The sequence below is a fragment of the Acanthopagrus latus genome, chromosome 22 (assembly GCF_904848185.1).
Source record: "Acanthopagrus latus isolate v.2019 chromosome 22, fAcaLat1.1, whole genome shotgun sequence".
Taxonomy (NCBI): Eukaryota; Metazoa; Chordata; class Actinopteri; order Spariformes; family Sparidae; genus Acanthopagrus; species Acanthopagrus latus.
This window is the reverse complement of record NC_051060.1, coordinates 12,294,427-12,307,817: the sequence shown is the minus strand read 5'-3', so window position 1 is coordinate 12,307,817 and position 13,391 is coordinate 12,294,427. Positions and strand designations below refer to the sequence as shown.

Genomic DNA, 13,391 nt, shown 5'->3' with positions numbered 1-13,391 from the left:
TGTGCGTTCAGCTCAACAGCATTAAAGATAAATTACTTCTGACCACAGTCAATAGAGTGAGAGGAGGCAGACTTACGTGGACACTGCAGCAGTGTGTGTCGTCTCAGGGACAGAAACAAGAGCGAGAAAGCACAACTGGTATCAGTACTGATACTGTGGAAAATGAGTACTGAAACAGTATCAAATATTAAGTATTGATATTTTTATATTTTTAGCTACAGGCATCGAGCGTGCATCATGTACATGTACAAAGTGTTGTAAAAAGTACCCAAGCATGTTGAATAAAAATAAATATATTATTTTGAAATACTACCTTGGTAAACATTTAAGTCATGTAAATAAATAGTACACAATAAAAGATCTGAAAGTATCTTTTATTAAGTGTACTTCAATATCTATCTATCTATCTATCTATCTATCTATCTATCTATCTATCTATCTATCTATCTATCTACTCAAAATTAGTATGGGACATTGGGATATGAGTGCACACATGCGTGTGCATGGATATGCAATAAAAGTCTAATTAAATGCATTGCATCATTTTGGTGACCAAAAATTTGAATCTAATACAAAATAAAAATACATCATAGAATCAACAATAATGTCATCAAGTTTATTAAAATCTATTTTCTTCTTTCTCCTTTTAATTTAATCACACTACCTTGGCTTTGATAAAGCATGTAATTAGCAAAGTAACTTGTAATTCAAGTTATAAAATAAGTGTAATGAAGTAAAAAAAAAAAAAAAAAAAAGACTAAAGTAGCAGAAAATGGAAATTCTCAAGTAAAGTACAGGTAACTAAAAATTGTTCTTCTGCACAGCACTTTAGTAAATGTACTGTATGTAGAGCAGTTCTCCTGGGTATGACATGCGCTCTAGTCACAGAATAAACCTGCTTTTATTTGCCCTGCAGTGACTCCTCCACACCGCCAGGAGCGGTGCCGCAGAGGAGGGGGGCGTTGCTCTCTGTCTCCGGCATCCTTTCCGTGTTGACTCAGGAGGAGGGGGCCTTTCCTGCTCAAGTGAACACATCGGCCATTGAGGATAAGTTGAAGACATCAAAGCTAGAGGCGGCTAGTCCGAAAGAAGACACTCCCTAGTTGTTCGAAAACAACTTTACCTGCCGGACCCGTGCGGCTTCATGCTCTGTTCCAGCGGAGACGCTTGAGTCTGTCGGCGTGTTCGCAGCGCCAGGTGTCGGGACACTGAGTGGGGAAAATGCCATCTTTTTCATGGAGGTAACGGTGGACACCAAGAGGAGCTAACTCAAATATGTCAAGTTAAATATATGATTCTTGGGTTTTGGACAAGCTTAGCTGACTGTCCTCTGTACCTGTGAGCGTGCAATGATATCATCTCACCGCCGGTTTACGTTATTCGTAATTACGATGACTGTCAGTGTGTTTCTGAAGTCTGCAAACAAACCTGAAGTATTAAACTGTAACGTTAGTCTACAGGACCCAAGATTCAGTGAAGCTACCCTAAGTCAGATTCATAGCTCTACATATATATCTTTTTTTTTTTTTTTTAATCATACTTGCTTTGTTATGATATGTGTTAACGGAAACGGTGGCCACGTAGGGTCAAAAAATTGTACGCTTTGTGACCGCGGAATATTTAGATAATAAGTTAGATATGGGAAGACACATACTTTATTCGCTGTGAAACTAAAGGGTACATGGCAGTCTGTAGGCACCGTGTTTGGTAAAACTTAAAAATGCTGTATGTTGTAACGTGTGACGGAAGTATTTGCATTGCCAATATGGCTGAAATTCCTGCACAGGTCACAGAATCCAGTACACCACCCCCCCTGCACTGATGTGTGTACTGCGAATATAGCGCTTTATCCACATTGCATCGTCCCCATGCTAGTTTGGAAGTAACTGTGACATAGTTTTTATGAATGACGGTGTAGTCTTACTGACGTTTTTAGCAAGGGGATGCTGCGTTTAGTTTAGTTTGAATCCATATTATCTGCTGTCATGAACTCACACAAGACATTAGCACTCATTCATGCCTCAGGTACATTTTGGCAGTGCTCTGTCTGTGCTCCTGTGGTGTAGCAGCCTGTGGGATGGCTGCCCAGTGCACTGCATTCCTCCATGTAATAAGCTGCTTGTTCAGAGCCCAGGTCCTGCTGCAGTGGGCCACTGGCCACAGCAGAGTCCCACACAAAGAGGCTCTGTATGAGTCAGGCTAACACCCCCCTGGGAGGAGGCCCAGCCTCACTTTAAATGGGATACACACTCTGTGCCACGACAGCAAGGAGCGCACCTTTTACATAGGCAGCTAGGATTTCACCACAGGTGTGCTTGAGTCATCATCGGTGTTGGTGGCACCACCCAGCGCATCTAATTACGTAAGCTCTTGTTTAGTGGGTTATGTGGTTCCATAACGTGTCCTCCATACCTCCCGTTTTTACTAGCCGTTTAGAGCCTGTGTTGTGCATTCAGATGGGTTTGCTTGTCATGGTTGGCACCACTCTGCTTTTGGAAACTGATCCCCCAGGAAAGCAATTGTTTTTTTCTTAGGATGGCAACAAAGTCAATCACGGTGAACTGTTTAAAGCCTACCCTAGCCTGGTACCCTAATCTGTTTTGGATTGACGCCAACAACATTTGTTTGCTGTAATTGGATGAACAAACAGATTCTTGTCATAACAGTGGGAATGTGAAGCAATCTTGGCATAGTGGCTGTATTGGGTATTGCAATTTTGCATTGATCATGTGGGCGCATCTTCCATAGCCGTGTTGGTGTTTTTCCGAGAACATCATTATTAACGTTGTTCCAGGACCATCATTAAAGCTGACAAGACACGTTCGGATGTCACAGATTTGCGACTCATGTTGTTGTTGGTTCTGGAACATCGCAGTTACATGTCACAATACAACATAGGAAACTGTCGAAAACCGGACCTGAAGCAAGCTGTTGATTGAGTGGGTTTGAATCCCATTTTATTTCATGTACAGTTTTCTATTTCTTTTCAGTTTTCTGTTGCTATTTGGTTTTTGTCTAAGGAGGTTGGGGTTAGGACTCCGGTGTATCTGCTCAATAGGCCCAAAAACTTGTGAGTGTGGTGGCTTTTTTGGTCCGTTCACCAGGTAAGTAACATTCATAGGACTGACTGAGGTGCCCCTATTAAAACAGTCTTATAGCACCCTTTGTGGCTCTTGAGGGAGATTTATTTGAAAGTAACCCTTGTGATATCATCAAGGTTATGTTGACAGCAGCTTGGAGACTTTTAACAGGTAGCCTGCATTATATGCATTACATGTCTTTCATAAGTTTCATGAACTGTATAAATGCAATACTGAATTGCTGTGGAAGTCCCTTTCACCCTCACTATCGTAATTCATCAGCTTGCAAAATGTTTAAGTAGTTTTGCCTTTCAGTTGCTTCTGCTTTGAGATGTCTGTTTTGAAACAAGATGACACAGCCCTCATCTGTTAAAGTGATGGGTCACTGTCCAGTTAGGAAATACCTGTGACCTTTAGGTGTCCTGTCAAAGTGCCTGAAAGTAGGAATACATGAATCCTTTACAATAAAGTGATTCAAAAGCCTTCAGTGTAGATACATCTATCCACTGAGCAAAGAAGTGAAGCTAAAATGTTCACAAATTAATTTTAAAACATTTCTATTGGCTACCTAGTCTGTAGTGATTGCATTTTGATACTGTTCTTTACTTCACAATGTGGCCTGATGTACCATGTTGTGTTACCCTGTAGGGCTTGGCCTGCACTTGTGTTGCTTCTCTTCCATTCTGTGGCTGCCGAGGAGTCATCACTACTGGAAGGCTGGCACGAAGTCTGGCTCTTCCGCTTCCTCGTCAACGTGCTTGGATACTCCACCATCATCATCCCGGGCTACCTCCTCATTAGCTACTTCAAGCGCACCAATTACTTAGAAACAGGTTTGGGCAAGTGAAACACTGACATCTAATTTGGAAATGAATGTTAGTTTCAGACAACAAACCTGATGTCTTCGTAACTACCTGACCACCGATGGTGTCAAGTTAATTTGTTAATGTTTATGTACCTTTTTCTCTCTTTCAGGTAGTGGAATTTGCTACCCTGTCATAAAGACTTGTGTGTTTGGCAGTGAGGCCAAAACGGGTCTGTTGGATGACGTGTCAGTTGCACCGAGGAATGAGGGTGATTCAGGCTCATCAGTCAGACAGATCCTCAAACTGATCTTTTGTGCTGCTGGACTTCAGGTAGTGATCCTCCTAGGAAGATACAGTCATTGAGTACATAAAGCTGATGTGTTCTAATCCTATTATACCATCATATAATGACTTTTTGTTTGTGCAGCTGTAGAGAAGGTTGTGTTTTGTTTGTTTTAATTAAGTGTGATTCCACTCACATTTGTATTGTAATAGTCTAATGTACATAGTAATGTGTATTAAGGGAGGTTCTGGTAAGAGACAATGGTAAAAGCAAAACATCAACCACAACAAAATCCGGCAGGATTATGATCCAACAGCTTCAGAGATGACAGGAAACAGGTGAGATAGAAGGGGGGTGACAACCAGCAAAGGGCCCCGGGCCAGGACTCAAACCCAGGGCCGCCGATTTGTAACTGCATCGCTATAACAGCCTGTCTGCATAAGTCTCCTCAGTGCGTCTCATCACCAACATTTAGCAGCTGTTTGAACACAACTTATTTTGCCGTTTGCACAAAATTAGTGAAAGAAGACAACATTTTATTGACATGTCAGATTTTACAAATGCGGAAATCAGCAAGCAATATAGGCTCCTTATTTGTTTCCCTTGGATAAGGTCCCCTATCCAAAGTCAAAGGTCAAGGATCAACTTAGATTTTTAACATGGTCTACCTCTGAAAACTAAAGTCAGTTTACTTATTTCTAGGTATCATACCTGACATGGGGAGTCCTGCAGGAGAGGGTGATGACTCGTTCGTACGGAGCTACAACTCCAGAAGAGGAGGGTGAAAGATTCAAGGACTCTCAGTTCTTGGTCTTCATGAACCGTATCCTGGCCCTGACAGTGTCGGGCCTGTGGTGCACCCTGTTCAAGCAGCCTCGCCACGGAGCACCCATGTACAAGTACTCCTTCGCCTCGCTCTCCAACATCATGAGCAGCTGGTGCCAGTACGAAGCCCTCAAGTATATCAGCTTCCCCACTCAAGTCCTGGCCAAGGCCTCTAAAGTAATTCCAGTCATGTTAATGGGTAAGATCGTCTCCCACAAAAGCTACGAATACTGGGAGTACTTCACGGCCGTGCTGATCTCAGTGGGCGTCAGCATGTTCCTGCTGTCCAGCACACCCAGCAAGCACCCGTCCACCGTCACCACCTTCAGCGGGGTCATCATCCTCATCGGCTACATCGTCTTCGACAGTTTCACCTCTAATTGGCAGGACAACCTGTTTAAGTACAAGATGTCGTCTGTGCAGATGATGTTCGGGGTCAACTTGTTCTCCTGCTTATTCACTGTCGGCTCGCTGCTGGAGCAGGGCGCCTTCTTCGACTCACTGGCCTTCATGACACGACACTCCGAGTTTGCCTTCCATGCTGTGCTGCTGTCCGTGTGCTCTGCATGCGGGCAGCTCTTCATCTTCTACACCATCAACCAGTTCGGTGCTGCCGTCTTCACCATCATTATGACCCTGCGGCAGGCCATTGCCATCCTCCTCTCTTGTTTCCTCTACGGTCATGCCGTCACCATAGTAGGTGGCTTTGGTGTTGCTGTAGTTTTCTTGGCACTGTTCCTTCGGGTGTATGCACGCAGTCGCATGAAGGCGGGCCGGCGGTCTGCGCAGCCGCTTGCACAGAAGGTGTAGCACTCCAAAAGTCGCACCAAACTGCAAACTGAGACCACGTTTTCTGTGGTGCTTTTTTGTCTTATTTCTGTGTATCTGTTTGGTTTGTTTTTTTTACTATTATTTTCCATTGGTTTTTATTTTTGTCATCAATGGTACAGAAAGGGATTCTGCAGTTTTGACTCTTACACCAAGATGCCCCTAAGGGGTTCATGTGATTTGTGAGGGCAGCAGTCACAGAATTTTGAGTGCCTGTAAGATTGTCTAATACACGAGTCCCAAACCAGAAACTGTGCAGACTGCCTAATTCACAGTTTAACAGTTACATTATTCCTGGACCACCATATGTGGCTTGTGCAGCCAGTGAAAGGTTACTGTGACCCTGAACAATGTATGTGAGCTGTACGGCTAATGCATTAATTTTTAAAACATTTCCCCCTTACTTAGACTGTTGCATTCTGTAAAGACATTTTCTATTTGTTGACGTATGTTTCAGTCACAATAACCAGATGCTGATCTCGCAGTCCTCCATGTTGGAGAGCAGGGGCCTTTTATGTGTCTTAATGTGGGATTTTATCTTTCAAAGCTGTAAACATGGTCTGAGCACACGGTGCATACATTTATATTTAATTTAAAGTATATTAACACATCACAGAGGAGCGCACTACTTACAAATTGTATAATTTACAGCGAGTGAAGCAGATGTTGGCACTTTTAGCACTGCGTTATTTTAAAGTTTTGTTTAGTTGTCTCAACACAGATTTTACTCCCGTGTTTTAACACCGGGCTAAAAACCTTGTAAATATATATATCTAGGTCAATGTTAATTTCCAGCCAACTTGTCTGTTGTGTACTTTTGTAAAAGGACTGCTTCATGTGTTTACATGTGAATCTTTGGAGGAATACTGGATGGGTGATGGAGCTCATATGGATGTGAAAATACTGTTGGGGGAGTTTGCAGAACAGAATGCATACAAGGGAAATGCAAACTTACTGGTACCTTGTTTCTATCATTCTATTTCCTCTGGTTACTGAATTAATAATAAAACATTAAAAGTAATAAAACATGACACTTTGAAGTGGAGAGGTTTGATTTTACTGTATTTTACATTGTGCAAAAAGATTAGACTCGTGGTTGGTAGGGATGGATATCATTAGGATTTTATTGATACCGATACTGATACCCCTTATCGGTACTGGTACTTATCGATACTCTTATCGATACAACATGTGATTTTGTGTAAAAAAAAATAAAGTCTTTACAAGATGTTAAAAGATTCAACCTTACCACAAGGTAATAATAAAGCTTCAACAGAACAGAAACTATGCAATTACAAATACTCCTGAACACATAACCAGGACCAGGACCAGATATAAGAATCTGGCAGATGCCGGAACACGACGTAGCAAGTCAGCTGAATTTAGCACCGAGCAGACAGGAAGTCGAGCGCAGAAATCCATGAGTTTCAAATGTAGTCCTACACCTGCCATGTTGGGGACTGGCAGGAGTTTCAAACTAATTAATTAGTTCTATGCCAATCAGAAACACAACTAAAATTGAAACACCTGTGTTGGTCCCCAACATGGCAGGCGTAGGACTACATTTGAAACTCATGAATAACAACATAACATCCGGTTACTTTTCAAAATAAAACATGTGTTGACGCCAGTACACACATCTAAAAAAAGAGACAAACACAAGTTCTTCTAATGTCCTTCGGTCGGGAACACTTCCTGTTGTTGTTGTTTTTATAACACATACCTATAACTGCGGTGGACAGTGATTATGTGATTATCGCGGAAACTCCTCGGCCTCGCGACGCCAGCTGTCCACCGTATTGCACCGTGGCGGACTAACCTTAATGCAACCGGTGGGGGTGACCGGACGGCGGACCAAAACCGGATCGGAGCCGTAACGCAGCGGACAGTATCCAGTGGAAATTCGGGGTGAGCAACATCATCAAACACTTGGAGTGTGCGCACATAATGTGAAGCTATAAGAGAGCGGTGTGTTTGATTGCTGTAACAAAGTAAAGTTAGCAGCCTGGCTAACGTTAAAGGCAGCAGCACCCGGTTTCGTTTCTGCGACGTCACGGAGGTTGTTAAGTTTGTAGTCATTACTGTTGGCTAGACATACAAAAACCATCCATGTCAATAGTCGATAATTTTTTTTTTTTTTTTTTTTTTTAAAAAGTCTAAAAAAAAAAAAAAAAAAAAAAAGTCTTAATGGTACCCTGGTACTGACCAATTAGGAGCCTGTCCCAAAAAGTACCGGTCCGGTATACATCCCTAGTGGTCAGTGCTGTTTGCTTCAAATGGTTGTACAGCAATAACTGTGATAATAAACCTTGTTTATGTAGCACATTTTATACACACAAGTAGAGCCAAGCAATCAGTCAAAATATGATAAGTTTTTGATCGAAGTAAAATGTGTCATAACGTGTTTGATTTGCCATAATATTATTCTCCAGATACCAGGGCGCATGCTTGTTTGGCACAGACCCAAGCAAAGTCATTATTTTTATATATTTTCTCAGTGAAAATGAAATGCAAAAATTACCGTTCTCGCCAAGGTTGTGACTCACTTCGCAGTTGCGGTATATCTGTCAAAATAATTGCAATCTGATTTGTTTTTTTGCATAATTATTCTGCCCTACTCAAAATGCAACTCAAGTGCGTCAAGTGAGGAATAATGATGGTTAACAAAATAAATGAAGGAGCAGAGACAAGTTAATCGATGATGAACATAAAAATGGATTCAAGAAGAAGATATCAGAAATCCTGTGTCGCGCAGATGGGGAAATCTGTTTGTCCCAGGAGTGACAGAATGTTACAGAACAAGAACAATAGTGAGAATAAACAATATAATTAAAAAGGGAAGAAATAAAATAGACATATGTACATATTTACATGATATAGTGCAAAATTAATAGCAGATTTTTATACACAGATTTTAAATACAAATAATAAGTATTAAATATGCAAAGCAACATAAGTGTTATTTATATAAAATGAAAACAAACAAAAACATCACAAGTTTAGCATCAGTATCCACTGAGGCATAACATTATGACCACCTGCCTAATATTGTGAAGGTTTCCCTTGTGCAGCCAAAACAGCTCCAACCTGTCAAGACAGGGACTTAAGACCTCTGAGGATGTCCTGTGGTGAATGGCACCAGGACGCTTTATAGTGGATCCTCTGGGTACTATATGTTGGGGGGTAGGGTCGTCCATGGATCAGACCTGCTCCAGCACATTTCACAGATGATGGTCGATCAGATTGAGATCTGGGGAATTTGGAGGCCCAGTCGACACCTTGGGTGCTTTATTGTGTGCCTCAAGTTGTTTCTGAGCAGTGTTTGCTGGGGGGGGGCACTGCCATCAGGTAGTGTTGTTGTGATGAGGGGGTGCACTTGGTTCACAACAGTGTTTGGATGGGTGGTGCGTGTCAAGTGGCATCCACATGAACGCCAGCACCCAAGGTTTCCCAGCAGAACATTGCGTGGTGATGAGATGATCAGTGTTATTCACGTCACCTGTCAGTGGCTTTAATGTTGTGGCTGATCAGTTCATTATTTAAACACACTGCTAAAAGACTTAAGCTATGCTAGCTGTGGCGGAGGATCTCCAAAGTGATTCGTTTCTCACTTGTTGAGGAAGATATGTAGGAACTTTGGTGTTGTACATGAATTGATTTTGTTTCGCGAAAGCAGCACTAGTGCTCCCTACTCAAAATTGGAGAATGACCAGCTCAGGATTTTGGAGCTTAAACCACCACCACAAAGTAATTGTTAGATTAGATTGTTAGATCCCCAGCGATGTGAACTCCATTGCCCAAAAACATTGAGGTGCCTTAGAAGAAATTTTCCAGTTGTCCGAGTGACGGTTTAAAAAATTGAATACATAGAAAATTCTCATGAAACAAGTAAAACCGGTTCCACAATAGTACTACGGATTTTCAGTTCTTATCACATCAATTCGGTCACGAAAATCTGTTTCCTCTCTCCATCTCTCCATATTCCTCTTTAGTCTCATCGAGAAAGGGCAGCGCATGCTCATTTCGAAACCAATGTGTCTGTGCGGCTGTTCGCGTTCTACACTGATTCGTAAACCAGACCACTATTATGATTCACTTAACATCAAACTGAAGACCGTGTTTGAGTGTGAAGTGCGAGAAAACATTTCCCCCTTGGTTTATCAATCTCACAGCTGCTTGAAGGGGGAATTTCCCCGCACCTCTCATTGCACATAGTCCTACACCCCAGTTTGAAGGTGTGCGTCACACCGTCCACATCTCCAGTCCTCTTTTCAATAATGCAAATGACAAACAAAAGAGGTGGGGTGGTGACAAAGGCCACAGACATGGAGACCTCTGGTTTCAGACCCCCGAACAGTCACTTTGGGCTCTCGCTCTGACTGCAGGACTGACACAGGCTGAGTGTCTTGATTATAGTTTTTATTAGCCGGCATGACTGTTTGAGTTTATCGGCAATGCCCGGAATTACTTCCCGAAACTATTTTTGTTCTGTTCAGACATCACTGAGCACCTGAACCAGAAGAGGGTTCATGTCTTTGTCACAGGTGACTCAAAAGCACTGTGAAATATTTAAAATCCTTTTAAATGAAATGTTAGACATCTCCGTTAATACGCTCACTTGCTTTCCTGATGAAAGTTTGATGGGAAGATTGATGACGCTTCTCATTCTACTTGTAAAACAACTCATATTTAGTTTTTAAACTCTTTTCAAGTTAAATATGAGGCCACCACAAGGTAGCTTAGCACAAAAACTGGAAACGGCTAGCAAACTTCCATTTTTTCCAATTTCCATTTAAGCTAAATGTGAGGTGGCCCCTGCTGGGAAAAACCAGCATAGACCAGTGCCAAAACACAATATATGCTGGTCTTGCTGGTGAGTCTTGCTGTTTTTTTCCAGCAGGGACAGCAAGCTAGCTAAATCCAAAAACAGGAAACAGCTAGCATTGTTCTGTTCCAGATTAAATGAGTCTGCAGACTGGCATTTCTAAAGCTCACTCTTGGTTGTTCTTTCTCATCTTTCTTGTAAATCAACCCTTTTTAACTTAAAGACTTCCATGTTTTTAAGCTGATTACGAGGCTACCACAAGCTAGCTTAGCACAAAGACTGGAAACAGTCTGTTTAAAGTTAACAGAATCCATTTACCAGCATTTCTAAATCTCAGTCATTTTTTTTCACTTCTTACCCTTCCTGGTAAAATAGCTAATTTAGCTTAAAGACGTCCATGTCTTCTAGCTGTTCCTTTAGCTCATAAGCATATTTGCTTTGCAGTTTGTTCATTTCTTATCTTCCTTGTAAAACAAGTCATATTTAGCTAAAAGACTTAAAGTGCTTGAAGCTATGTTAAGCTGACTTAGCAAGAAGACTGGGAAGAGGAAACAGCTAGCTAGGTTCTGCTCAACATAACATCTGCTCAACATAACTTCCATGTTTTAAGCTAAATATGAAACTACTTGAAGCTAACTTAGAACAAAATCCTGAAACAGGAAACATCTGGCAAGGTTCTGATTTAAAGTTAACAGGTTAACAGATCTGTTTACCAGCACACCCTAAACCTCACTGTTGTTTGTTCACTTTTAATATTCTTTGATAAAGAACTCAAATTTATCTTGAAGCCTTCCGTTTATCAAAGCTAAATATTGCATAAGGCTACTGCAAGCTAACTTAGCACAAAGCTAGTAAGGGTCTGTTCAGAGTAAGTGTTCCTACTTCCGATATAAAGCGGGCCAAACCACAGCCAGTAGCTCCTTTTAAGAATACATTTTTGATCCTGTTTTAATTGAGCCATGAATCACACACACAGTGTTTGTCAATAAAGTTGTAATTTGTCATAATTAAAGTAAAATACAATGTAGTTTGATGTTAAACTGCTTAGTGAATTTTCATCGTATCACTCAGCACGCGTCACCGTCTTTTTATTTGATCTTTTACTTGATCTTTTTACCCTTTTTGGATGAATTGAAAAACCATGGTGTAGCACGTCAGTTAGTGAGCTCTATAGATGCTGGTAAACAGAGCCAGGCTAGCTAGTTTTCAGTCTTTGTGCTAGCTAAGCTAAGCTAAGCTAACCGACTGCTTTCGGTAGATTCACGTCTGTCACATGTACATAAGAGCGTTTGCCAACTCGCTAGTTCTGACCTGATGAAAACCATTCATAAAATTATCACTTTCATAATATTTATAAAACTTACTATCACAGCTGATAGTGATATAGTCTATGTGACACTATTTCAACTTCTGAGTAGTAGCTTATTTGATTATTGGCGAGGATGTGTCCCACATAATATTTTATTGAAGTATTGCCCTGGAAAGCATCAGGATTATGGTCAGTTGTTCTTAATCTTTGATCTTTGATTACTGGCAAGAAACCAAACTTTTCCTTTCATTTGTTTTTGGGGACCTCAAAAAAACAAAGCAGCTCTCTAACCTTTAGGCCACCACCACGCACTCCTTTACTGTATATGTGGAACAAAAACAGTGTGAGAGACCGTGTGTGAGTCTCCACTCTCTAACGAGTCATAAAGGTTATCATTTTTGTGGGTTGCTGCGTTTTTATACTTCATGATCGCAGGTTTTTATTTCTCTTGTGTAGGCCTTTTATCTTGCACATCTTGCTTCCTTCCTACTCAGTGTGGGTGGTGATCCTGTTCCTGTCTCTGCTATTTACCAAGTGCTGTCGAATGTGAAAAAAGTGACATTGTGCTTGACGCGTGTACCAAAATCCGTTTCAGGTCGCGAAAAGCAGTTGTGTGTTTTTTCTGTCAACTTTGTATTGTGGACGTCATGGAAACCGAAATTGTGCCACTCTGCACACAGACCTGCAGGGTTGTGTGGTTGCAAGCATGTACTGTAAAGCCACGCTACAACCTCTGTGTCTTTGGGTTATCTGCAGATACTGTGGCGATACAGAAGCCGCACCTCTCAGTGGTGGTCTGTTATCGTCACTGAGGCGCTTGCGCATATGTGACAATATGACACAAGTGTACCAACAAATATTCTCTGGTTGGTCCAGAATCACCTGAATCTAAACGGGGAGCTCGTGTAGCTCGAGCAGGAACTCTTGAGGCGGCAGAGTTCCCGTCAACGTGTTTTAAGGCGATCTCTCGTGGCAATTTTTGCACTTGACAGCTTGACAGTGGAGAGAGACACATATACAGAGAGAAGAGATGAGAGGCCACAAAGGTCACCACCTCAGCCCACTGAAACCAGGAACCCCCCCCCCCCCACACACACACACACAATTAATGCAGCGTGTGTGGGTTTGATTTACACAAGGGAGTCGAATGTTTCCACAGGAAGTCTTTTGTTAAAGCGAGTCAAACCAGAAGAAAACCTTCTGAGGGAAGTCTGCACTGATGAAATTAACCAGGAATTTTCCACCTGCTGAATCAGACCGACCTCACTACAGGTAGCTCTCAGGATACCTCCTGTGTGGCTCATTTGCATTTAAGTCTTTCTTTTTTCAATCTAGACCCATTATTCTAAAAACAAACAAACAAAACAGTCAGTGGGGGTCAAAAAAAGCTATCTCTCAACAATCAGTTGGAGGATAGCAGTTTGTTACGCTTGGA

At 41.7% G+C, this 13,391-nt stretch overlaps 1 protein-coding gene across 2 annotated transcripts; it reads left to right on the top strand.

Moving 5' to 3' along the window:
- Positions 1-879: 879 nt before the first annotated feature.
- Positions 880-6,853, top strand: slc35b2 (solute carrier family 35 member B2). 2 transcript variants are annotated; one of them, XM_037087083.1, is made up of 4 exons: positions 880-1,241; positions 3,729-3,913; positions 4,056-4,216; positions 4,872-6,853. In XM_037087083.1, the coding sequence occupies exons 1-4, from the start codon at positions 1,222-1,224 to the stop codon at positions 5,802-5,804; spliced, it is 1,299 nt and encodes a 432-aa protein (XP_036942978.1). In that variant the 5' UTR covers positions 880-1,221; the 3' UTR covers positions 5,805-6,853. The 2 variants fall into 2 exon arrangements, with proteins under 2 accessions (XP_036942978.1, XP_036942977.1); XM_037087082.1 differs by having other exon boundaries at positions 882-1,241; positions 3,729-3,919.
- The last annotated feature ends 6,538 nt before the right edge of the window (positions 6,854-13,391 follow it).

Coding starts and splice junctions, on each gene's coding strand:
- slc35b2 (XM_037087082.1), top strand. CDS start 1,222: ATGCCATCTTTTTCATGGAG. Junction 1,242..3,728: donor ATGCCATCTTTTTCATGGAG/GTAACGGTGGAC, acceptor GTTACCCTGTAG/GGCTTGGCCTGCACTTGTGT. Junction 4,217..4,871: donor TTTGTGCTGCTGGACTTCAG/GTAGTGATCCTC, acceptor ACTTATTTCTAG/GTATCATACCTGACATGGGG.